This window comes from Crotalus tigris, unplaced genomic scaffold (genome assembly GCF_016545835.1).
Source record: "Crotalus tigris isolate CLP2741 ecotype Arizona unplaced genomic scaffold, ASM1654583v1 scf7180000023722.550826, whole genome shotgun sequence".
Lineage (NCBI taxonomy): Eukaryota > Metazoa > Chordata > Lepidosauria > Squamata > Viperidae > Crotalus > Crotalus tigris.
Window position 1 is genome coordinate 391,914 of NW_024100140.1, and position 26,574 is coordinate 418,487.

Sequence of the window (26,574 nt, forward strand, 5' to 3'; positions counted from 1 at the left end):
TTCTTATAAAGAATTACTTAGTTTGGTTGGGCAAGATTGGCAATTAAAGTCTGATTGAGCTGAAGCAAGAAAATATTGTACTCTTGGTTTCATTATAATCAATTGTTAGCGAGGTGGAGTTTAGATCAAAAGGTTAGTATTACTTTAGAGGATATGAATTTGGTAAAACAGATTAAAGATCAAAGTCGAGCTTATATAAAAAGAATTTATAATGCTTTAATAGAATTGGATTCTGAAACAGAATTAGTTAAAGACTGTGTGATCAAATGGGCACAAAATATTCAAGAGCCAATGTAAAATTCACTCAAGTTTTATAAAATGTTCTATAGATGGCATTTGGATCCCCAAAAGTTATCCTGCATGTATCTGAATTTACAGCCCAAATGTTGGAGATGTGGAAATTTAGATGCAACTTATTTTCATATTTGGTGGACTTGTAGCAATATTAAAGCTTTTTGGATTAAGATTTGGTGGAATATTCAAAAGATTTTTAAGAGAAAGATAAAGTTTATTCCGCAATTATTTTTGTTGGGTATTATTGTAGATTTTGATGTTAAAGAAACTAATTTGATGTTGAACCTTATAACAGCTGCAAGATTATTGGTGGGGCAATATTGGAAGAAAAACTTATTGCCTACTCTGGAAGAATGGATATTTAAAGTGTCTAATTTAGCAGAAATGACGAAAATCTCCACCTATTTGAAGGATCACTCACAAGAAAAATATATTATAGTTTGGAGAAGATGGATTGATTACATTCAGAAGAAATATGAGATTGAAAAGTATTATCTTGCTTTTGAGTAGATCTTAGATAATTATTATTAGTTTTAATTATCTTATTATTTTTTACTTAATTTGTTAATATTTGTTTTGAGAAGGAGTTAAAGTGTGTTATGGTTTTGATTGATAGTATAGTTGGTTTATGTTAGTTAGATTATGTCTGTTTATTTTATTTTTTATCCTGTAATCAGCTCTGGGAAGTGGGGGAGGGGGGAAGGGGTGGGGGGGTTCATATTGTAATAAATTTATAAAACTTTTAAATAAATAAAAAAAAGATTGAGGGAAATAATAAAAGACACACTATACTTACCAACACTAAGTGCTCAAACCTAACCATGTAAAGTTAGTATGATTTTGTCAAAATAAATGCAATCTTAATACTTTTCTTTATAAATTTCTTTATAAATTCAATTTAAGGCTATTTAAACATTTACAACAAAACTACTTTCTCAGTTTGTAAGTCTTATTCGAATTATGGTATGTGAGATCAAAACAAGCAATATTAATATTTAAGTCAACTTTCTTAAAAACATGTTGCAATTCTCCCTTGCTAAACCGCAGTGACAAAAGGAATCCACCTCAAAAGAGTTTATTGTGGAACGTTACTGATATAAAACTAAAAGTCTACATAATTAAACAGTTTTACAAATTCTTTGATTTAAAGCTGGTGACGTTTTAAAAAGCACAAGATCATATAGTACTCATTTTTTTCCACAATTTTAAGATATTTTAGCCAGGATGGCCTAGTATAAAAAAGTGTAACTCACGAAGTATAGTTAATACTATTAATTACATCCGTGAGTACACTTTTATTCCTATCAGTTTCAAAACTGATAATTAAGCAGCACACACAGCTAATGAATGGTCCCCACTGATTGGATATGTAAGGCAATACTGTACTGTACTGAGTATGTATTTGTGGCAGTAATTGAGATGCAGCTGGATGTCTGTTTAATCACCTGATTCAAGTACAGTTTTAAAAACATCTCTTGAAAAAAAAAATCCTCCTATTTTAAGTGTGAGCTGGGAGAAAGTTAAAATGTTAGAAACAAGTGTCAACATGCAGTAAAATGTATTTTAAAGCTTAGAAACACAACCTTGTATTTAGAAAGTTTAAGAACTCCAATTGTTAAACATGAAATTTTCTGGTAAGGAATTAGAATACAGAAAAATCTAGATTAGATAAATCATGTAAACATGTCTAGAAATAAATAACATATAAATTCAAACATTGAGAAACATATCATATACAAACTTCAAATGAACTCCAACTTCAAATAACTTTTGTCAGTAGGGCTACATAATTGTCAAGTATGTTTTGTCACCAATATTAAACTGCAAGTTTTTCTATCTTTACAAATGACAAACATGAATATTTCAGGTTTTTTGTATATATTGTTGAGTCAAACAGTTTTAAGAACAGCTCTGCTTCTTCTAAAATGATGTGCTCTCTTCTCCTACAAATAAAGATTAAAGAAAATAAATTAAAGTGCAGCCAGATTCAAATTAAAAATTTCTTATTATTTACTTCTAAAAATAGAGCTCTTGGATCAAAGAACAAACCAATTTAAGGAAAGCCTGGAAGTAAAAAGCTATCTGTGTAGTTTCTTTCCATACTTTGGGGCAATTTAGCAAGGTAACAAGTAGTTATTAATTACAAGCTATTTATTCACATTATTTACTGTATTGTAAAAGTTTTTATAAAGATCCTCTGGAACAGCATTTTTGTCCATATTGTAAAGGTTCAAATAGATGGTATTAATTTAAGGAACTAAGGAAATAAATATTATTGATGTAAAAACTTTCTCTAAGACAGGATTCCTTATCTTAATTATAAGGTGGCCTTTCGGTTTTTTTAAATTTTAAAAAAGGGATTATCTCTGCCATTAATTCTACACACTTGGTTGAGTTTTAGGTATAAGACTACCTTTCTGCTATTTTCATAATTTATTAGACTGTTATTTAAGTATCAAATGCTAATTAGATATACAAAACTGACCTAAAATGTAACAACATATATTTTATATTTTAGATTAAATTAGGCTAAACTGTTTTGGTGTGTGACTATAATAATATATATAAATGAATATTCATTATTTATTCATTTATTCTGCAGTGAGAAAGTAAAAGTAGAATTTATTTATGCATTCTCTATTATAGCTTTGTGATGTGACGCTGCTGTCAAATTTCCATCATCAAAACAGTACAAAAAGCATTTGAATACCAAATTAGAATGCAGCAATAAATCTATAAAGGAGGTGAGTACTTAACTGTAGCCATCTCTGTCAAATCTGGAGTCAGAATATTTCCAGTACATACTATCACTGTAAATTTGACCTTCTCTAATAATTCTTAGTAACAGATCTCTTAAGCAGTCTTATCTTTCAGTTTTATTGATACCTTAAGATAGTCCTCTTGAGTTACAATATTGTTCCTCAACCGATTATCTGGATTACATAGACACGATACTACTGTCTGTATGCTGCGATCCACAGATTTCTAAAACAATTAAACTTTATTAATATATTATGAATATTGTGTGTTAGATGTTTTCTAATGCCTGAACAAATGTTGTATGAAGAGATAACCCTCAGTTTACTTTATCTGCTTCCATTTTCATCCTTTGAAAGCCCTATATGTATGAATCTAAATCTGATTATAAAACAGCCAAATTTCAGAGTCAGAGTTAATCTTGGGTCAGATGTATTAAGGATGGACATTTTAAAAATTGTCTTCAAGAGCTGCTAATGCATTGTACATACAACCTGATGTAGTTCCAATTGTATGTCTGCATACTCTCTTGTAATCCCTTTATCCCTAACCTTTTAACTGTGGGGGAGAGAAATAAAGCCAAGCAATTTCTGTAGGTAATATCTCAAGAGAGTAAACAAGTACACAATGGGGACTAACCAGGCTGTTTACCATAGAGCTCAACAAATGCCATTGCTTTCAGGTTCAATCCCCATTGAGTCCCTGTTTACTGTCTTATAATCCCTTTTCTATCCACTGAATGAAAATACAAATAATTCCCTTCTTTTTAATTATCTCAGCCCTAGATGAGCATTCCAAAGAATGGGGAGTGGTTAGTAAGCAAAAAAAAAAAAAAAAACATAGGTGCAAAACGGATGAGTCTTGACACCTTGGAAAGCACAGCTGCAATCACCTGATTTCCTACTTAGTAAACACTTTAGTTAGTAACAGAATTGTAAATTCCAATTGTGGTTGGTAAACAAAAACTACCTGTACTATTTTTACTTTGCTCTTGCTTTTCATTTATTACACATCCAAAGTTTAATTATTCTTTATGTAAAGGTGAATCACAATATAATTCATTATTACCTTTTGTGGACTGTTTGCACATGACTGTGCAGTGTCAGTCATAGAACACTCTGCTTGGTCAGTTCCTACATCCATTTCACTACCATAATTCACTGTAGTATATGCCTGTTTAAAAAGAGTTAATAGAAATGGATGCTATCCATTTTATGAACTGATCAAAGAAATCTGAAATAGAAACTACAGAAAAAAATTCAATATTGCAAGTTAGAAACATACATAAAACTTAATTGTAGCATTCATTCATTCATTGCTTATACAACGGTACCTAGGTACTTGACTGCTTTGAAACTTGTTAAATTTGGTACTCAACATATTTTCACATGAAAATTTTATCCTGATACTCATCATTTGATACACAACACACAAACTAGAATTTGTCACTGTCAGCTGTTCTGTGATTCACTACATTATTCCTTATGGGAAAAATTTGTTTGGTACTCATCGCACCTCCCGGAACCAATTAACAATGAGTACTGATGTACCACTGTATTTGGCAGACATGTAGCAATTTGATCCTACTGAAAAATACCAAGACATCACGTTGGAAATCGTGGCTTCATTTATAATCAAATTAGTTAAAGTAATCATGTAAACCAATGCTTCAGTAGATAGACTCAAGTTCATTTCTAGCAGCAACTTTATTGGAATACATGTTACAATGTACTTTGTACTGCAACAACTACAGAATTATTCAGCCAGTATAGGACAGTGTTTAGTTTATATCTATAGTTATGATCTGATTCCTGTGACAGTTGAAACTGTTAACCAGCAAGGCCGATGGTGACTGTACACTCTACATTTTATCTATATGGCTATGTAACCATCTTCTGCCACCAATCTCTATGGCTCTATAATAATCCTCTGCTACCATTTCTATAGAACAGAATTTTCTAGCAGGTTATGGGCCCAGGTAAACCAGCTTCAACCCAGGTAGACCAGAGATGAAATCAGTATAAAACCAGAGATGAAACCAGTATAAAACCAGAATAGAGGACAAATATAAAATTCAGCACAGAAAAAAATAAACCAATCATAGCCAGCTACAGCAAATAAGTGCAAGACAGCAACAGAAAGAAGACTGTAACAGAATAAATAAATAGAAGAAAATGGCCAGTGACAAAGCTGAAACAAACTACCAGTCTTGGAAATTCAAGATGAAAATGGTGCTAATAAGGGAAGGTACATGAAAATGTATAAATGAAGTTATGCTAGAGCAGCCTTCAGATGAATCGACAGAGAAAGATCAAAAAGATCAGAGCGTAATCTCTCTTAGCATAGAAAATTATCAAATCATACATGTATGTAAATGTGAAATTGCTAAAGAAGTGTGGAAAGGATTACAAAAGGTGCACGAAGTAGTTAATCTAAGCAGCAAACTGCATTTTAATCTAAGCAGCAAACTGCATTTGATTAGAACAGTGGTTCTCAACCTTTTTAATGCCGCGACCCCCAACCAGTCGTAAGTCGAGGACTTTCCCTGCCTGGGAGCGCTGCGCATGCGTGGTGCTGCCCCCTGCGCCAGCCGAGGTGTAGCTGCCAAGCGGCAGAGATGGAGCAGGCCGACCACTGGCTGGACCACAGCTGGCCCAACCCAAGGGAGGTAAGGCACCCGCTGGGCCCCATGCACGCCAGCAACCCTCCCTGCACCCGCCGCCCTCCCATCTCCCATCCCTGGCCCTTTTTTACTTACATTTTTAGTAGTTGCTCAGCAGGGAGGGGTGGAAAATTCCAGACAGCTCACCTTTGCTGCAGACCACTTGCAGCACCGTTTGCAGAATGGGACTTTTAGCGGGCTAAGCAGGGCAGAGACAGCCTGGACAATTCCTATTGGCTTTTGAAAGCCAATAGAATTAGACTTTATTCAAGAGAGTCTATTCCACAGGTCGGCAACCTGCGGCTCCGGAGCCACATGCGGCTCTTTGAGCCTTCCCCTGTGGCTCCCAGTCTTCTCTGCCTTTGCAGAGAGAGACAGAGACAGAGACAATTGCGCTTCTCTGCTTCTCTCTCTCTCTCTCTCTCTCTCTCTCTGTGTGTAAAAGAGAGTGCACTCACAGTGTTCTCCGAGGAGCTGAAAAACTTACTGGGCGGAGCTCCTCCCTTTGCTGCGTCTCTGCAGGAAGGGCAGGAGAGAGCTAGCTAGCCCAGCTAGGCTGATTCAGGAATTCTGGAAGTTGACGTCCATGAGTCATAAAAGAGACGAGGTTGCCTACCCCTGAGCTTGTTGGACAACAGCTTGAAGCTTGCCAGGTGGGCAGCAGAAAGGAGGGGGGGGAGAAAGAGAGAGGGAGGGAGGGAGAGAGAGAGAGAGAGAGGAAAGAGAGAGAAAAAGAGAGTGGGGGGAAGAGGAGTGGCAGACCAAGGGCAGATAGAGAGGGAGGAAGAGAGAGAGAGACCCTTTTGACATCTAAAATGAAGATAACACTGCATATATCCTTTTTTTACCTGTATGTGTATGTAATTTTATTCTCTTAAAGCATTCTCTTGGTGATCATTGTTTTAATAGTATGGATATTCCCATACTTTTATTTTTAATGTGTGTGTATGTATGTATGTATGTATGTATGTGTGTATGTATGTGTATACACACACACACACACACACACACACACACACACACACCTATAATAAAGGTAAAAAAGGATATATCCAGTGTTATCTTCATTTTAGATATCAAAAGGGTTTTGCGGCTCCCGGTGTTTTGTTTTTGGTGGGAAACCGGTCCAAGTGGCTCTTTGAGTGTTTTGGGTTGCCTACCCCTGCACTAAAGATATAGCCAATGCTACATATTCTGCTTTATTAAGTAAAGTTGTCTCAGAGTCACAAGTGCTGTCTAGCGTGACTCCATGTCGAGAACGGTTCGAGTGAGCTTGTTGTTTGGAAAGCAAAACAGGAAACAGCCAGCTGAGGCAACACTGCGCTTCACTAATATTAGCAGGAATTTAATTAAAAGTTTCTTGACCACATGTAAAAAACCATCCTTGCAGTAGCCAAGCATGTCCAAAATGAAAGGAAGTCTCTTCAAAAGCTGTGCAGTTTAAAACAGGTGAGCCAATGTGATGACAGTGAGGTTTTTTATTTGAAGAAGTACAATTAACTATTTTTGCACATGTAATATTTGCAGGGATTGCTACCACCAGGGTATCCAAAGCAATAGCATCAGGGGGTAGATAATAAGTAGTAACCCCCTATCTAGATATAGCCTTATAGTTAAAGTTCCCATTGAATAAAATTCTGCTATCGTCAGTGAAGTTTTGAATTACTGCAGAAGGGGTGAAACAGGGACTAAACATGTAGAAAAAAAATTTTCCATGTCATACATTTCAGATAAACAAAAGACATCATTTTGTGTGATGTTAGATTTTGCTTCATTCATTGCTCGAATGGTTGTTTGGGTGGGATTTGAGGGCTAACACACACTGAGGTATTAACAAATTAATTCATTCAGTTCCATGCTAACTGCTTGTATAAACAATTCCACATACAAATATTTCATTTCATACTTTCTCCAGGCAAACCATGTATTCTTAATAAGGCCTTTTTGTTTTGTTGTTATCAGAGAAGGTTTTGACCATCTTCCAAGTCTTGGAAATAACATAGAACAACACAGACAAACATATATACACAAATACTGTTAAAACAACATTTATTTAGACATATGATTTGTCCTGCAAGAAGCGAGAAAAACCATGAGGTGATTCCAGCCAAAAGTGGTTTTGAGGGCCTTTAATCATCTCCTATTTTTCTCACCATTCCAAGTCCAAGCATAATGTTCTGGATGGCCACACACACACACACACACACACACACACACACATACATACATATATATATATAAACACAATACTACACACCAACACAAAGCACCACCAGACATTGTCTGACAGGGTTAAACTTAACAGCCACATGAAGTTTCAAAACATTCCAATTGTTCAAAATACATTGCAGAGGAGTACATTTTAAGTTAATTTATGTCTTTAAATTACTCTGACATTCCCCTTATTATCTTTTTTCTACTTCAAGATAGTTCCGCTAATATTTTCCTTGTGGGGGTGTATGATGGCTGGGAAGAAGTAAAAGAATTAGCCTCTTCAGAAGGAGTTGGAAATCCAATTAAAGATACGTTATGAGGAATAAATTTTACTTGGTTGTAATCAGAAGGGGGCTGGTAGTTAACTGCTGCCCTTTTGAAGCATCTGAGCCACATTTTTCCACTGCTTGATAGCACTGAATACCATCGATGTCTGTACTGAAGTCCAAGGTTCAAGATGTAAAGTATGCCCTATCTTTTAGCCTAAGCATCCGGTGCTCAGGATTCCAAGGGCAATGTTTCCCTACCTCAGCCGCCAGCTTCCTTATGTCTGCCTCAGGCTCTAGCAGGAATCTGAGTTCCTGTGCCTGTACGTGTAGCAGGAATCTGAGTTCCTGTGCTTGTTTCTGCTGGTGCTGAGATAACTTGTGACCCATACTTACCATTGAGAGGTCCCATAGGATGAAAGTGCACTTAAGGGTCTATTCCAGATGATGGTAAGTATGTTGGTTGTCGCTCTTCCCCGGAGGGGGTTCCCAAAGGTCCCTGTTCGGGTGCCAGCTGTAGTAATCAGTGCTCAGTCGTTGCACGTTGCAAAAAATCGCTGCTCGTACGAAGCATTTATTGCCTTTTATACAGTATTACAAGCAGCAAAAGTTTTACATGGCAATAACATTTCATTGGTTAACTCCTTACCAATCCTTAAGAATATAGAAGCCAGAGGCCCAAAACAGGGAGCAGTTTGGCAATAACATCTTGTTGGTGTGAGCAAGTTAATATCAAGCAGGCAAGGTCATTGCATCAGCCTGCGTAGCTTCACATCGCCATGGTGATGTGAAGGAATGAGATAGATGCAGAGAGGATGGGCACACAGACTTTGGAGGAACAGTTTTCTGCACATGACCTCTGCCTGGCCCCCACCTCTACATCTCCTTTGCCGCTATGCTACAGCATTAGAAACAGCCAGACACCTACTAAAAGATATAGTGTCACAATTTGGCCAGATATGGATAGAGAAAAACATTTTGTGGCACAAATTCTCACCGACCTATATCAGGCCCTTGGCATCACCCAAAATGTACACACCCCTTTTTCTCCAACCAGTTCTGGAAGTACAGAAAGAGCTAACCAGGAAATAAAAACTCTCCTGGGTAAACTCTGCCAGGAGACACATTTAACATGGCCACAAGCCCTACCCATTGCCTTGTTTTTATCTAAGAACCAGACCTCGACGAGACATGGGTCTGTCACCATTCGAACTACTTTTCGGCCGCCCACCAGACACATTAAAAGGACTAGACTCTCACTCCCTTAACCTAGAAAGGGGGGATATGGTTCTTTCTGCTTATCTTTCAACCCTTCACCAAAGACTGCGAACCCTTTGGAAGCAGAGTACACTGACACAGACTCTGCCCCTGGAGGAGGCCCTTCATCCATTCGAGCCAGGAGAAGGTGTGGATCAAGACATTTGCTAGGCAATCCCACTACAGCCCAAGTGGAATGGACCCTTCCAAGTCCTATTAACAATGCAAACCACCATTAAGGTCACTGAAAAGGACGCCTGGATTCACTGGACCCACGTAAAGCCAGCCGTATTGGACTACAGCAAGGATCTGATTCCAGCTCGAAAGGTGCCACCCATAAAGCTCAGAAAAGACACAGAGACAAGCAAGTGGCCGCTGAGAAGATGGGAGGGAAGGCTATGGGAGTGATGGGAATGGGGGTTGTTAGAGTTTGTTTCATATTATTATGTATAATGTTGTATCAAGACTCTTGGAGGTAAACCTCCTTCCAGAAAAGGGAAATATTTGGGAGTATTTATTTTGGAAGATTCTAAATACCACCCACTTCTGCCTAGCAGGGGAAAAATCTGTAAAGGACATTCTTACTACCTGCCTCATAGGTGCAGCTTCAGGACCACACGCTATATTTAATTATACCAGGCTGAGAATTTCGACATGGAAACCTCATATAATACCATTTTTGACTGGGGAAACACTACAACTTCTAAGGACCAGAACATGTACACCCTGAAAATTGCCGAGGTAATACAGGCTGCTTACTGCTTCAAAGTGGCTATAGGGAACACAGGGACCCCAAGTGCGAGGATCTCAACAATAGGGAACTCAGTTGCAATTACACTGAAACCATTCCATTCACATACAGCTACATAAAACTCCCTTTAGGATGGTTCCTTTTATGCGGGTTGAAGGCATACTCCTATCTCCCAGCTAATGCAACAGGAGGGCCATGCACCGTAGGGAGACTAACTATGGTAGTGCCTTCTCTCCAAAGACGACAAAAGAGAGATCTGCAGGAGCTGACCCGATTGTGACCCAAAAAAACCTGGCTGTTAATAAAAGCAGAATACGGCTGGCCATCTCTTTGGTCAGGGTACCCACCTGGCAGTACATAATGCCAGGGCCCTGAACAGCCTAGCTTGTGCACTAGTGAAAAGCTTAAATTCGACTTCCCAAGCGTTGGATGCCTTGAATCAGGAACTGAAACAGGTAAAAGAGGCTACACTTGAAAATCAAGCAGCCATTGATTATTTGTTGCTAAGACATAATCATGGGTGTGAAGAATTCAGAGGATTCTGTTGCTTCAACTTAAGCAAACACTCACAGCTGATAGAGGGTGATATCCGATGGCTAAAGGAACTTACACATAAAATTGGATATGAAAATTCTCCCTTTGACTTCTTATCAGGACTTTTTGATTGGCTACCAAATTTACATTGGCTAAAAATTCTCATTCTGGGTGCAATCACAGCTACTGGTGCAGGTGTTCTTCTATGTTGCCTTTTTCAGATCTGTCTTAGTTTCCAAAGAACATGTTTCTCACTAATTCCAAAGCAAAACACCAAAGAAAAGCATGTTTCCGTAATGATGAGTCAAATTGACCATGATTACCAGATTTACAGTAATAATGAACCCGGTTGGGCAGAAGGGAGAGAAACAACACCCCATTCCTCTCCTTTGCCCAGAATGGGGGAATTGAGAGATAGCTAGCCATTAGCACCCAAATGAAACACTGTAGACATCAGAGCTAGCCCAAACCCTGAAAGAAGTGGGCAATTTCGTTTAGAAAAAGAAATCTTACAATTAAATATTTTCAAAAAGAAAATATTACAAAGGAAACCCAGGCCCATAAAGGAAATAGATGATCCCAGGAAAGGTGGGGAACACCTCAAGAAAAGACCACTTAAGGGATAAGCCAAACCAAATTTAAATACCAAAGAAAAGTTTTTCCCTCCCCCCCCCCAGCAATTCTAGGCAAGACTTGTTTAGCTAAAAGAAACATTCTGAGGACAGGAAACTGCAGACACACACCTTGGACAAACAATCAAACCCCTCAATCCCACCAGATAGGAGCAATATAATGCTAACAAAACAGACATTAATCACATATAGAAACCCATTTGCATAAACAAAGAAACATTTCCTAGGAACAGTATTGAATGCTCCCTGTCTAAACAAGCACAAACTAGGAGAGATCAGGGGAACAACTGCCTTTACAAAATCTAAATCATAATCTCAATAACTCAAGGAGTATAAAAACAGGACCCTTCACCTTGGGAAGGCACATTCTATTGGCTTTCAAAAGCCAATAGAATAAAAGGGAGTAGCACAGCTAAGGAAAAGGGAAAAAAATGGCTGCGTTATTTGGCGACCCCCATGAAATGGTCATTCGACCCCAAATGGGGTCGCGACCCACAGGTTGAGAACCGCTGGATTAGAAAGCTATATCAAATCAAGCTGATGAAAGGTTAGGATTACATAACACAAGGCACCCTTGGAAATGGTTGAAGTCTGAGAGGTATAGGAGAAGAAATAAAAGATTTTCATGTTGCAGTACTATTACTCAGTGGTTTATCAGAAAATTATGAAACATTTGTCACAACGCTTGATGACAGAAATTTAATTACTCACCTTGACCAGAGTAAAACAGAAACAATCACACCACAGAAACAAATAATCAGAAGTAATAGGTCAGAGATGGTTTTCTTTACTGTCTTATTTCTCAGAGTGTCACCAGAAAGTTATTTGTGAAAAATATACTAATCTTTGCTCTTGAAACTAATCTTTTGTCAATGAAGCTCACAAAACAAGGCAATGTAGTGACCTTTAAAGAGGAAGTTTTGTTATCACAAAAGGGATATCTTACTTACAAAGGCTAAAATGACAGATAGATTGTATCAGCTAAACTGCAATCAGGTAGCTAATACTTCCAAATAGAAAAAAAACATTCATTCACTTGGAAACAGAAGTCCTAACATAATAAAGAAATTAACTGAAAAAGATGATCTAAGTGGAATGAAAGAAGAGCTGGCATTGGGCCACAAGAAGTTTCAATCAGGAGATACACACAAAGCATAAAAGCATCCCAGCCAAAAGTCTGTTCTATGTTGCAGAAACATAAAGGAGAAAGAGAAAGAGATCCTGGTCCACTAGTCCAGCCAGAGCATAACCAGAGCCCCAAGCAGCTCCAGTGTCAGCTCTTCAGAGAGCCAAGGCCAAAGCAGCAGTGCTAGCTCTGTGGAGAACCAGAACAGCAAGAAAAGGAAGAAAAAGGACAAGAAGAAATATAAAAATCTGAAAACAGAACTAAGAGCTAAAATGGGGCTATTATAAGGAGTAGTTGTTGAGGGGGGATGTTGGAATACATAATAATACTAACAACAACAACAAAATTGGAAGGGACCTTGGAGGTCATCTAGTCCAACCCCCTGCTCAGGCAGGAAATCCTATACCATTTCAGATAAATGGCTGTCCAGTCTCTTCTTAAAAACTTCCAGTGTTGGCGCATTCACCGCTTCTGGAGGCAGGTTGTTCCACTGGTTAATTGTTCTAACTGTCAGGAAGTTTCTCCTTAGTTCTAGGTGGCTTCTCTCTTTGGTTAGTTTCCACCCATTGCTTCTTGTCCTGCCTCCAGGCGCTTTGGAAAATTTCTTTCTGGCAGCCCCTGAGATATTGGAACACTGCTATCATGTCCCCCCTCGTCCTTCTCTTTGTTAAACTAGACATACCCAATTCCACCAACCGTTCCCTATATGTTTTAGCCTCCAGTTCCCTAATCATCTTTGTTGCTCTTTTCTGTACTCTTTCTAAGAGTCTCAACATGTTAGAAAGTATTTTTTGTATTGCAACAATTACAGAATTATTCAGCCAGTAGATGGCATCTATGGTTATAATCTATGGTTCCCTTACGTTCTGTCTGAGGAGTTTCCTGTAGGCAAGATCCATGTTGACTGTATACTGTACACTTTATTTCAGTATGTACGGTTATGTAACCATCTGTTGCTACCAATCTGTATGGCTATATAATAATCCTCTCCTACCATTTCTATAATAAAACAGAATTTTCTAACAAACATAAAAGATTAGCATCATTTTTTTAAAAGTGCTACAGAATCTGATCCAGACTATTTAAAGAAAGTGTTCCTCCTAAGTACATCCAAATACTTAGGTAATTTTTTGGAGCTTCTTTGATTGTTTCTGCTAAATTTCAAAAATACCTTGAAGTCACTGTTTAATAAAATATCAGAGAAATTATGTTCATGTAAATCTAACATATATGCCAATATAAAAATACTCAGTAGCTAGTACATAAATAAGGATGGCAGGTCTCCTTTGATCATTGTAAATATTAGCCACTGAATTTAAATAAAAACAAGAAATGTGACTTACCGGCACGATATAATTTCTTAGTTCTCCAGGAGGCCACTGTGGTGGAATCTTAAAAAAACAGTAAGCAAAGAAACTATTAACAGATTTTTAGCAGAATATAGCATTTAACTTGCTTGATAAAATAATAGGAATACAATAATGCATCTTTGAGTAGCAGTGTCTATGGATATTCTCAATTACCCAGGTCATGGTTATCCCAAAGGTGCTTTTTCCAAAAGGCAACTGGACTTTGTTTGAAAACATTTTGTTGAAGAACTGAAGAAGCTTCTTGGATGAAAAGTGAAAACTTTTAAAACAAAAAAACTAAGAAAGTCCAGTTGCCTTTTGAAAAAAGCACCTGAGGCTTTTCCCTCTTGCAATGAAGCATCTTTGAGTAGTAATTTTTAGAAATATGAATGTCTGTTTTCCAAATTTAAAGTTGGTACCCTAAGCTAAGCAACCAAGTTTACACAACTCAAAACACAGGAATAGTAAAATGAATGATCAAGTTTATAGGGATGATAAAATTTATTTGCTTGCTTGTCAGGATTATAGTGAGGGAGAAAATTATTTGATCTCTTCCCACTGACAAAGAAAGGATCAGTCTATAATTTTAATGGTAGGTTTATTTTAACAGGGACAGACTAACAAAAAAACCCAGAAAAATGCATTTCAAAAAAAGTTATAAATTGATTTGCATTTTAATGAGTGAAATAAATATTTGACAACTTTGCAAAACATAACTTAGTACTTGGCAAAATACTTGTTGGTAATCACAGAGGTCAGACATTTCTTGTAGTTGGCCACCAGGTTTGCATACATCTCAGGAGGGATTTTGTTCTCACCCAAGATTTGATGGTACATGGCCCCATCCATTGTCCCTTTGAGGCGGTGAAGTTGTCCTGTCCTCTTAACAAAAAAACACTCCCAAAGCATAATGTTTCCACCTCCATGTTTGACGGTGGGAATAGTGTTTTTAGGGTCATAGGCAGCATTCCTCCCCCTCCATACATAGCGAGTTGATGCCAAAGAGCTTGATTTTGGTGTCATCTGATAACAACACTTTCTCCCAGTTCTCCTCTGAATCATTCAGATGATCACTGGCAAACTTCAGATGGGCCTGTACATGTGCTTTCTTGAGCAGGCAGTGCAGGATTTCACAGATCCTCCTGTGTAGTTCTGTGCTGATTCCTCACCATTCTCATAATTGAAACTCCATGAGGTGAGAGTCCCAGACCAAGGGAGATTGACAGTTATTTTGTGTTTCTTCCATTTGCGAAAAATTGCACTAACTGTTGTCATCTTCTCACCAAACTGCTTGGTGATAGTCTTGCAGCCCATTCCAGCCTTGTGTAGATCTACAATCTTGTCCCTGACCTCCTTGGTCAGCTCTTCACCATGGTGGAGAGTTTGGAATCTGATTGATTGCTTCTGCAGAGAAGTATCTTTTATACACATAACAAGCTGAGATAGGAGCACTCCCTTTAAGAGAGTGCTCCCTAATCTCAGCTAATTACCTGTATAAAGACACCTGGGAACCAGAAATCTTGTTATTTGATAGAGGATCAAATACTTCACTTCTTAAAATGCAAATCAATTTATAACTAATTGTTTTGTTGTTATTCTGTCTCTCACTGTTAAAATAAACCTACCATTAAAATTATAAACTGATCCTTTGTCAGTGAGCAAATGTACAAAATCAGCAGGGATCAAATAATTTTTTTTCCACTGTATTTCTTGCTCTGAACTATACCAACTCTAATCAGCTTGCATATTTTTCTTTGTAAATAAGATTAAATACATAAGAAAAAAAAGAATCTGCAATATTATCATTTACTGAATAATTCCTTAATAAATTCAACTCCATTGTAAGAGAGAACAGCCTGATAATATATCTGCCCTCTCCTAGTCCAAGTGTTTATAGCCCTCCTAAAACCCAGCAGCATTGGGACTGGGTTATCAGGTATCAGATGGAATGCTCAGATCTCAGATAGAATGATCCAGACAAAGGGAGTAGCAATTGAAAGTTTGCTTTTCTGGACCTTGTTTATTGCCTCTCCTGAAAGGGAACCTAAAGAGAATTATCCTGATCTTATATGCAATCAATAGACAATCCTAAGGTCTAACTTTGTTTAATATTGTATAAATAGTTTTAGATAGTTTAAAAGTCCCCACAACTGCTGACAGGTGCAAGGTATAAGCCCCTTATTTTGTTCTCCTCAAAATCTGGATTACTGCAGTTTAGTAACAAAAAAACTCATAACTGAAATACAATTCATATTTATCAAGAACTACTACCACCCAGTATATGTACAACCTTCTTCTTGCTTAGTTATTCCTACAATTACATTTCAAAATATCAAATGGCACGATCTGAAAGCCACATTAAATCATCTTTAGTTAAGATATGACTTAATTTCTAAGTTTCACTTCTATTTTTGGATACTAAAACTGAAATATACTCAAACCTGGTAATTATAAGTTGGCTGGTATCCTACAGGAACTTGTTGCTGAATTAATAAAGCTGGGGAACCATAAGGGTAGGCCTGTAAGTTCAAAAACAGAATTAATTTTAGATAGTTTTTTATATGAACAAGTCTGGAAATCTGTTTTGAAAATGTTATAAGATAGAAGTCATGGACAAACTATATTCTACCATAAAATATCTTATTGGTAGAACGTGGTTCATCATCCCAAACAAACTATATTTTGTGCATCAACCAGTTGGTGTAAATTCATGAATCTCTTATTATTTTGTGTTATCATTTTGTTTTTTAGTTAGCAATTCTTAGTTGGTTGCTGTTTTCAAATGTAATCATTAGTTTATATCACAAGAAGCCACAGCGACTGGCAGCAAATAAATTTAATAGTAATAATGCACTGTGTAACTCTCTATCTTTTCATGTTCACAAAAACAGAATATAAGTCTTCACTAATGTCTGAAAACTGTACAACAAAGTTTTATCTAAATACATTTACAATAGATTTAGAATGAGAAAGACCTATAGAAATTGTACATACAATTCTGAAAAAAATGTATTGACAAAATTTTCTGATAAAAAAATTGAAGGCATTTTAGGAAACCAATATAGCTAGTATCTGCAGAAAGATAAAAAATACCAAAAGAATTATGAATTGCAAGAGTCTAAAAACACAAAAGGGGTTTTTTTCTGTACTGTTGTAAAAGAAAGGGAGAAGCTATACTACAAGCAAAATTATTTTATAGGAACAGGTGACAGCTAGAGCAGGGGTTGCCAACCTTTCTGCTTGGCGGCCCAGTGAAAAAGGGAATGATAGGGGCCTTTATATGTGAATGCGCACACATACAAATGTGGCTGCGTGTGCCTGAATGGGGCTGAAAGCATGCATGCTCCACAAATGGGGCTGCTAGCACCACCAAGAGGCTTGCGGCTCGCCTAGTGCCAGCAAGAGGCTCACAGCTTAGCTAGCGTCAGCTGCATTGGCCAGCCACTCATACAGCCCAGTGGCCAAGAAGGTGCAGCCTGGTAGTGGGCCTCGGCCCATAGGTTGGGGACCTCTGAACTAGAGGGGAAAGCACAATACCTTCTGTTTCTTTCCTTCTCCCCCAAGTAGAAATGTATTTGACTGAGCATAAGCAAAAGGAAGGAATAAAACTTGAATTAAATAGATGATTAGGAAGCACCTGGCTATCATCAATGATGGAGCGGCATGATGGCTTAGCAGTTAAGACACTAGGCCTGTCAGCTACAAAACTGACAACCTGGATTTCAAATCCAAATGCTTTGTAACAGGTGAGCTCCCATTACTCACACCAGCTCCTGCCAACCTAGCAGTTTGAAATCATGCAAATGTGAGTAGATAAATAGATACCACTTGGCAGGAAGATTACTAGATCCACATTTTTATGTTGGCCAGATGAAAATATCTCGTAGACAAGACAGGGTCCCTCAGCTGAGAATTGGAGATGAGCACCATTCCCTTGAGTTAGTCAGGAATGGACAGGGGAAAATTTTAAACCCTTTTATCATGAATGAATGTAAGTTTATTATGAATCTCAGTTCAATTTCATCTGAGTTTTAAAGAAGCTTTTTCATAGAGATCCTTTCCAGAATATTAAGAGAAATTATAGAGGATGGGTATGGCACAAAAACATTGGAGAAAAGCAAATGTTCAAAAGGGGGGAAAAAGAAGCTCCCTACAACCACAAACTGATCAGTTTCAGGTAGCAAGGAAAGCTTAAGGATCCATTATAAAATCAGTCTTTGATCACTTAGAAAATAATTCATTATTTTGGAGAACTTGGCATGGATTTTTCAAGAATATATGTCAAATCATCAGATCAGTTTAGTTGACCATGGATGTGGAAGATACAATATATCTTCACTTCAGCAAAGCACCCAAAAATCATTTAGGAGACTCTACTAGAAAACATGGAAAAATATAAACTAACTATATAACCATTAGATTGACCAAAAGAATAAGTGAATGGCTCTGAAATAGAAGAAACTATTGAGTGACTTACAATAAGTCTCCTGTGTTATTCAATATAAACATTTCGAAAGAGGGATTTAAAAATATATCAACTTTTCATTTAACACAAATACAGAGATAATAGAGAAATCTTAGAAGACAATATACTGTTGATAGATATTTACAAACTGAAACAATGACACAAAACCGGCAAGATGTATTTCAACAAGGTAAAATGCAAAGGACAATTAAAGATGAAACTTAGGAAAGAAGGGTGAAGAATAATCACACAACATGTTAAAAAAAAAAAAAGGATGTTTGTGAATCACAAGCTTAACATGAGCCAGCAGTATGATGTGGCTCACCCCAAAAGGAAATGTTATTCTAAGGTGCATCAACAGAAGTCATTGAGTTAAAAGGGAAAGAAGTTATTGTATCTCTCTATTCCGCTTTAGTAAAATTGTACTAAGATAGTTGCATCCAGTTTTAACCATTGCATTTTAGGAAGAACATTGCCAAAATGGAGTGTTTCATAGGAAAGCAACCACAAGGGGCTAGTAGAAAAAAGTTATAAGGAAATGTTGCAGGTGCTGGATGTGTTTAGCTTGGAAACACAACAACCATGAGGAGACAAGACACGCTTTTTGATACAGCATTCAGAATTGTTCAAGAGTGGCCTTAAACTACAAAGGTGATTTTAGAAGTTCACGGCCCTTTGCATGATTAATGTTGTTACATCCTTTACACTATATAATACTGAGAATAGGAAAATCAGCAATAACAGTACAAAATAGAAATAATGATGGCAAATAATATTCTAGAAACCCAATGGAAATGTTCCATTTCATTAGTTTCTAGAGGCCTTCATTGATGGAGCCAACACATTTCCATATTGTTTCAGAAAGCAGATGTTATGATAAAAAGCAATACTTATTGGTCTTAGCCACCCTCATCCCTGGGAGGATCTCTTTGGATATGTCAATTCTAATAGAAGTAGGTAACTTAAAGCCTTAATTTCAAATCTTTTATAACTGTTTTAAGTCAACACTATTTGATAACAATATAGTATTATAAGGTAATTTTTTATAAACCAGTGATTTCTATCTTATTACATGCTTGGTTTTTAAAAAAAGTTTCTTTTCTTTATGCATTTATTCAGCTTTTTTCAATTCATTAACTATCTTAATTTCACTGTTTATCTTCTGTATTTTGTAATTTTGTTATAAAATACTATATAATAAAACAAAAGTCAAAAATACCATTTTGAATTGTACCCAGTAATTATGGCTACTCAACCCAAGATCTGAAAAATAAGTTTAATATTTTAAGAAATAGCAACAGTTAGCAAGTGGGCCATTGCACTTTGCCTCTCCTGTAGTCTTTAAGTGATCTTCAGAAGTAGCCCCATGCTAAGTAGATTACAAAAGTCTAACTGCATAGTGATAAGGTATTAATCACTGTAGCCATAGCTTTCCATTCCAGAAAGCTCTCCTGGCCATAGCTTCCATCTGTTCATCCAGCAGTAATCATGAATCCAGGACAATGTCTCCACATCCCAGACATGCTCAAGAAATAGTACTACTCTTTCAGAAGATAATGTGGGAAATGACAGATGAATAAACATTAATTCCATCTTATTCAATTGAATTTAACTTATGTAATTTTAACTCTTGACAGACTCCACAGGAAAAAAGGGGAAAAAAGTATTGACAGTATCCCCAGAATATTTCAAAGTAGGAATAGAAAATGGGAATAGTTTCTATTATATTCTTATAAAATGTTTAGATATTAATAAGCTTGTACTCCATGCATCTGAAATTATGCCAATTTAGCAGAATCCTTTTTAAACTAGTTATACAATTTTACTTTCTCTAAAATGCAATTAAATGAATTAAATTTCATTCTAAAAACCTTACCTGAACATATTGCGTGACAGGACTCATCACAGCTGGAGACTGCATATATGTTTCCTGGTTACTCCAACCACTATGGAACTGAGGTGTAGGGGAATTAATAAGCATTGGCCTGGGTGGCACATGATAGGCACCTTGTGAGATAAAAAAAATAAAGTTGTATTCTACTTTAAAAATGTTTCAATACTCAAATATATTTCACATTGCCACATAAATTGTTATCAGTATGCACCTGAGTTACATGAAAAGACTTATTGCACAATGACAGTCGTTTTCCCATATGCATCTTCCAAAAGAAAGCAGGTAACTGGTGGTAGAATAATAGTAAATATCTATGTTATATGTTTGTGCCTCCACGTATTTTTGCCATCCTTATATTTATCTAGAAACAAAACTGTTTCCTCTATCAAGAGCTTTTCTTTATACAGGCTGTCCAATTCAATAATACTCACATAAGTTTGGGTGTTTCCTTATTGCAGGTCCCAATTTGAGCTTCTTCCCATGAAAGTTTATTTGTGACTAGAAAAGAGTAATTTAAAGGTTTTGATTCATGTACTTTTCTCAACAGGCTAAATATTATCAATAGTTTTGATTAATACAACTACTTAAAGTCTGTAACAATTTTGTAACAGAATTCTATACTGGCAAATGTAAAAACCACCAGAGAATTCTTTTCTAGGTTATAAAATATGAATTTAGCTGTATTGACTAGCTGTATTAGACTTCTGAGACAGCTAAGGTCGAAAATGAGAAGATAAGAAGAGCTACAGTTCTCCACCTGTTACCAGAAGAACAAGAAAAACCAATGGTACTGAAAAAGTCAAATAAAGTATCTATCTAGCATTATTCCATTTGACAAATGAGTCAACAATAACTTGATGACACATAATCAATCATACTGGAAATATCTTAAATAAAAAAGCAATCATTGTGACCATAGGAGCTAGCAATACGATTATAAAACAACCATCTGAGGTGGGCACCCACTCTCCTGATCTTTCAGAAATACTTGAAAACCTGATCCTGCAATTCACTAAAGCCTCTCCTATATTTTTTAATTCTGGAAATTTTAATTTATTTTATTCTTGTTTTAACTGAATATATATTCATTGTCCAGAATTGCTCTATGTGGGACAATCTCTAAATGTTACATAATAAATAATAAAAACCCACTCACTATCAGAGGCATCTGATTAGTGAGGAAATGAGGTCATCGTGATCAATCTCAAGTCCATCCTTGTACTGAGATACTATGCCAGACACATGCACAGGGGTTGACATGTTAAAGCCATCAAAGATTGATAGTTATCACTGTAATACCTAGCTATCTTTCTGCTCAAACTTTTTCAATATATGCTTAGGAATTTGAATAATTATTCTAAACTTATTAGGAGTCACTTGCATTTTATGACTATCTCTGTATATAATTTATATACAGCAATGTATGCAGCTCATCTAGTTTTTGTTAGGCTGTATTACAAATATTAAGAGCATATTGACTAATTGAATAGAATTAATTGAACAGAAAAAAAAATTTCTAGGACTCAAGCTTCTGCAAGAAATGTAAAATCTATTATGTGGCCCAGTCTTTAGGTGAATTTTCAAAACACTACAGAATCAAATCCTACTGATATTACAGTTAACTATAGAACACAGAAGACTTTGATTACAGATGAAATTTTTCTTCAATATCTCCTAATATGGTACAGACATAGGCCATAAAGTAATAAAGCATTTAGATAGGGGACTGAAACACAAAATAGGAAAAGATTATTTTAAAGAATTTTAAATAAACTAGACTCAAGATAGTCTGGGAGACATTTCAAAACCCAATTAATCTTCACCTGCATTTTTTTCTGGTAAAAATAACTCAAATTTTGCAACTTGGATTACATACAGAAAGCCAGAATCCAATACAAGGAAACCACTTATCCAGTTTTCTTGAACTATTTCATTTTGTTCACCCTGAAAGCTGATCAAAATAGTGAGTCCAATCATTTCTTAGGTCCAAGTACTATTAACTGAATTGTAAACAAATTCTAATTATCAACAGTCTAATCAAATATCTCATCTAGTTTTTTTTCTTATGATTGCATTCCAAAAAAAGAAACCAATAGGTCTCTAAACAATTCCACGTAGATCCCAAATTAACTTACTTCTACTATTTTCTGTACATCTACATTATCCCAAACTAACAACTTACTTCTACTATTTTCTGTACATCTACGTTGTCCAAAAATGATACAAATCCATATCTATAAAGATAAAAAGTATATTAATATTCAATTAATACCCCACTATGTAATTTACTGTTGTCCATTAAAATGGCTGCATCTAGAAAAATAGAAGAGGAAGTATGACATAAAGGGATCAAATTAATAAGAACGTTTATATCCCTATAATTTCAAGAAAGATCTTACGCACTTCTCAAACTAGAAGACCAATGGCTACTTTTAATATGAAAGAAATTGAAGGTAAAACTTTTAAGTTGGCCCGTGGCCCCATTTCTAGTGATACTATCTATTTTTATTTTTAAAAAATCAATAACCCTCTATTTGATTCTACAATAGATTAAAATAATATACAATAAAATAACAATATTACAATTAAACATAATAGCAACAAAGAAATGGCTAATTAAAACTGAGAGCACCACTGAAGAATGAAAATTTATGCCTTATGCTCAATGTTGGAAGAGTGAAAATACACCCACAAATGACATGATTATGTATAAAATCTTGGAATGCGCAGAAATGAATAAACTTACATGAAAATTAAAAGACAAGGAGGCGACAGAATTTTATGAAATTTGGAATAAATGTTATAATTGGCTAGAACAGAGAAAGAAAAAGATATAATTAATGATGTAAATAAAATGTAAATAAGATGTAAAGAATATTTAAAATGTATAGCACTGTTCTGTTAAAAGAAAAGATTTATGTTTATGTATTTTAAGTTTGTTTTGGTGTATGGTGTATGGTGAAAAAAAAAAAGAAAGAAAATTTATGCCTGAAACTTATAGTTTAGTTTACAAACTTTTAATTCTATTCCACATTAATATCATTCATAACCAGTTAATCTTTGAATACTAGTGTTTGATCTAAGTACTATAGCTACTTAATGCCTCCATAATTATTTTTTATCAATGCCACCCAAACCAAACAACTTACCCTTTAGATACACCAGTTCTGTCAGTGATTATTTTCACTTCTTTAACTGTGCCATATCGTGTAAAAAAGCTCCGAATTTCTGTCTCATCCATCTAGGGATAAATTATGTAAAGGCATACTAAATATATGAAGGCAATACTACAGAAAGCCTTATAGTAAAATACTTCTAACTTTAAAAAAAATTCCAAATAACTATCAAATTATTTATTAAACAGCAATTTAAACAACACATACTAAGGATAAGAACATATGAAACATCCACTGAAAATTTTGGAGACAATAATACTTCTTTTACAATTCTGGGTTTCTTCACAGAAAGTATCACCAATGGGTTTATTTTCAGTTGAGATTGCAATATTCAACTGTGCAGAATTCAACTGCTTCAAGTTTTTGTGAATACACAAGACACAGCCTAACAACAGAAATCCTATTACAAAATAAATACATACCCTTACATCTATTCCACCCACAAAAATGGTATTTGGCATGATTTTCCCTTCAGGCAGAACATAGCCTTGGCTGGTAGCAGGTAACTGAGCGCTTTCTTCCCGTGGAATACTTGTGTTTTGAGAGTCCTGATTTGAAGTAGACTGCAAAACAAATTTTAAATTTTAAAAAAAATCTTCCTCCTTCTTAAATACTATTACACTTATATCTAAAAAATATTCCTCTTGTATATATAAAATGTGACACAAATGATGACAATACAAAGGATACCCAAGCATATATTCTACTGATCCAAAATAGAGGATCCTTGTTTTTACATTTCTCTAAAATTGTGGGCTATGTATTGGAGTATTTTCAGTTTCAAGATAAACTGCCCAGTTGCAACAATTCAGCAGCTTCCAAAGCTATAGAAGGATACACCTTGAATTGATAGTAGGAATTTGGTGCTCTTAATCAAGGTCATTGGAATTAAATTTATTATAGCAATCCTTTATATTAATGCTTTTAAACTACTATTTGCAAATAGGAACTTAGGAAACTTTTATGGAACAATCTCCCAATCAACTGATCAGAAGTGCCCTGTTAAAGAGTATAGTATTGAACTACCATATTTGGGCTATGCTGAATGAAGCTTATACGAACTGGAGTTCAAAATAACAAGTTAATCAAGTATATTTTGGATTGCTACAGATACAATTTCAGATAATGGTAAGTAAAACACAAAAACTTTTTAAAGCATCCATTTTATTAGTCTCAATATATGCTTGATATATACCAAGCTCAAGAAAAAAAACCACTATACTGAGCTCTTAAGTTAGTTGTAACTTGGGTGTTAATTCTTTTTGGGATTGAGCCTTTGCCAGTCTCCACTTAACATAGTAAAAAAAAAAGAAAGGCAGCCGTTATTTTTCCATTCCAAACTTGCAACACTATTGGCGGATTCAATGTCCGAGATCAACTTATTCCTTCAAATTCTGAAGATTTACTTTGAAATAAGTGCAGAAAGAATTGAAGTCTGATACCTTAATACTGGCTACCATCCGATCTACGTTTATCTTGGAGGAATTCCCACTGAAATCAAAAGGGGCTAGTCATATCTCCAAGACTACTTTAGAGATAGGATTTTCGCTAATCCAGGAAGAATTTCACACCCGTAAATTCTATTAACGAAAATTAACGCGCTCTCCATCCATAAAATATCCCCAGACGAGGGGGCGGGGGACGGAGTTTTTTTACAACTGTGGTCTAGCACGAACCCCGCAAAATGACTCGAGGCGGACATAAATCGATCGTTGACTCCCACGCGACGACAAAATGGTGATCGCGCCTCCACCTCAGAAGCATCTTCGCCCAGTTTTCATTTGGCTTTCCTCTGGTCGACGTAGCCTACCATCTCCATACATCCTTTGCACGCCTCCACCTCGAAGGATGGGGAGTGCAGCCACTTCCCGCCTTTTTCTTGCCCCCTTCTTCACAACGCCCCGGGCCTTCAGTCCCGTCCATTTGAACAACCTGCATCAAAATCTCCCAGGGTAAGTGGCTTTTAAAGCTGGGTTTTATAAAATATTTTCGCTTTAGGCAGCCCGTATGCCAAACTATGCTTTTTTATTCTCACTGCCTTTCCCCCCCCCCCCGGACCTTCAAACCATTTTTTAAAACACAACAAGAGTTGTATCACGGAAAAGCCAACCCATGGTCTACTTGAACTTACCATCTTACCGCACGTCAGAGCAAAGCCTTTCCCGCTAACAATAACTAAGACTGGTGTTCCCCGTTTTAAAGTAACAACCCCACAAAACCCCCACCCTTCCCCCCGAAAACACGACCTGCGCGCCTCTTAAGCCGACGCTTAATCAGAAAGTTGCCCAGACCCCGCCCCGAGGTGAGCAGCCGAGGTTTTGCCACACCCAGAGCTTCGGGAGTGGATGAGAGCTGCCTTTTAAAGGAAGGCGGGGGGAGAGGGGAGGGGGAAATTCTTTGGACGGTAACTTTTCTCATGCTTGCGTTCCCTCCGTTTTTAATCCCATGAAGGTATTTTGTTATTTTATTAAGCCATTGGTGGTAGCCTTCTTAGCGCTGTTAACATCATGGTCAGTTTAATAATTTTAACGCTGTTGGCTCCCATCCCCTCACTCCCCCCGTCACTTCTGCTGAGGTACATCTTGTGTCGTGTTTATTCATGTTTATCCTGCCTTTATAATTAGCTCAAGCCTAATACTAACGACAACCCTGTGAGATGAGTTCGGTTGTGAGGGAGTCTCTCAGAGTGACTGACCTAAAGTTTATGCCTAAAGCAGAACAAGAACTCGCACTCACCCTGTTTCTAGCCCTAGTGCTTAACCAACAACCAAAATTGTCTTTCATGTTGTCGCCTTGTGGCTTCCTTGTTGAAATTCGAGCAATGGAAGTGTTTATTATTCATCTGAACAGATCAGCTTAAAAGAGAAGAACTCTTGATTGTGAGACCATTTTAATATTTCCATTTAGAATTATTGTAATCCGAGTTAGTTGGAAGTACTATAGCACTTACCTTCTTCCGTCCTTAGCAACACTAAAATGGCCAATATTTTTGGTATTTTTATTGTTCTCAGTAGACAGATCCAGAAAAGTTAAAATGATCTAATTATGTGTTTAGTGGTATTTTTCCCAAAGTAATGATGTGTATATCACACTTGTCTTTTTGACTGCAGTGTAAAAGTTCAAATCTATATTTTTATTATATAAAATCATGAAATCTAATTTACTTTTGGAAATACTCCCCACAAAGTTACTACCAA

General features: G+C 36.4%; 1 protein-coding gene across 2 annotated transcripts; it reads right to left on the reverse strand.

Moving 5' to 3' along the window:
* Window positions 1-1,353: 1,353 nt before the first annotated feature.
* Window positions 1,354-25,644, reverse strand: DAZL (deleted in azoospermia like). Of its 2 annotated transcripts, XM_039321235.1 has the most exons (11): window positions 25,509-25,644; window positions 23,800-23,940; window positions 23,351-23,442; window positions 22,384-22,435; window positions 20,633-20,699; window positions 20,184-20,314; window positions 16,284-16,361; window positions 13,837-13,884; window positions 4,120-4,224; window positions 3,181-3,279; window positions 1,354-2,237 (listed from the first exon to the last, which is right to left on the reverse strand). In XM_039321235.1, exons 1-11 carry the CDS (start codon window positions 25,509-25,511, stop codon window positions 2,184-2,186), a joined length of 870 nt encoding a protein of 289 aa, XP_039177169.1. In that variant the 5' UTR covers window positions 25,512-25,644; the 3' UTR covers window positions 1,354-2,183. The 2 variants fall into 2 exon arrangements, with proteins under 2 accessions (XP_039177169.1, XP_039177170.1); XM_039321236.1 differs by lacking the exon at window positions 3,181-3,279.
* Between the last annotated feature and the right edge of the window lie 930 nt (window positions 25,645-26,574).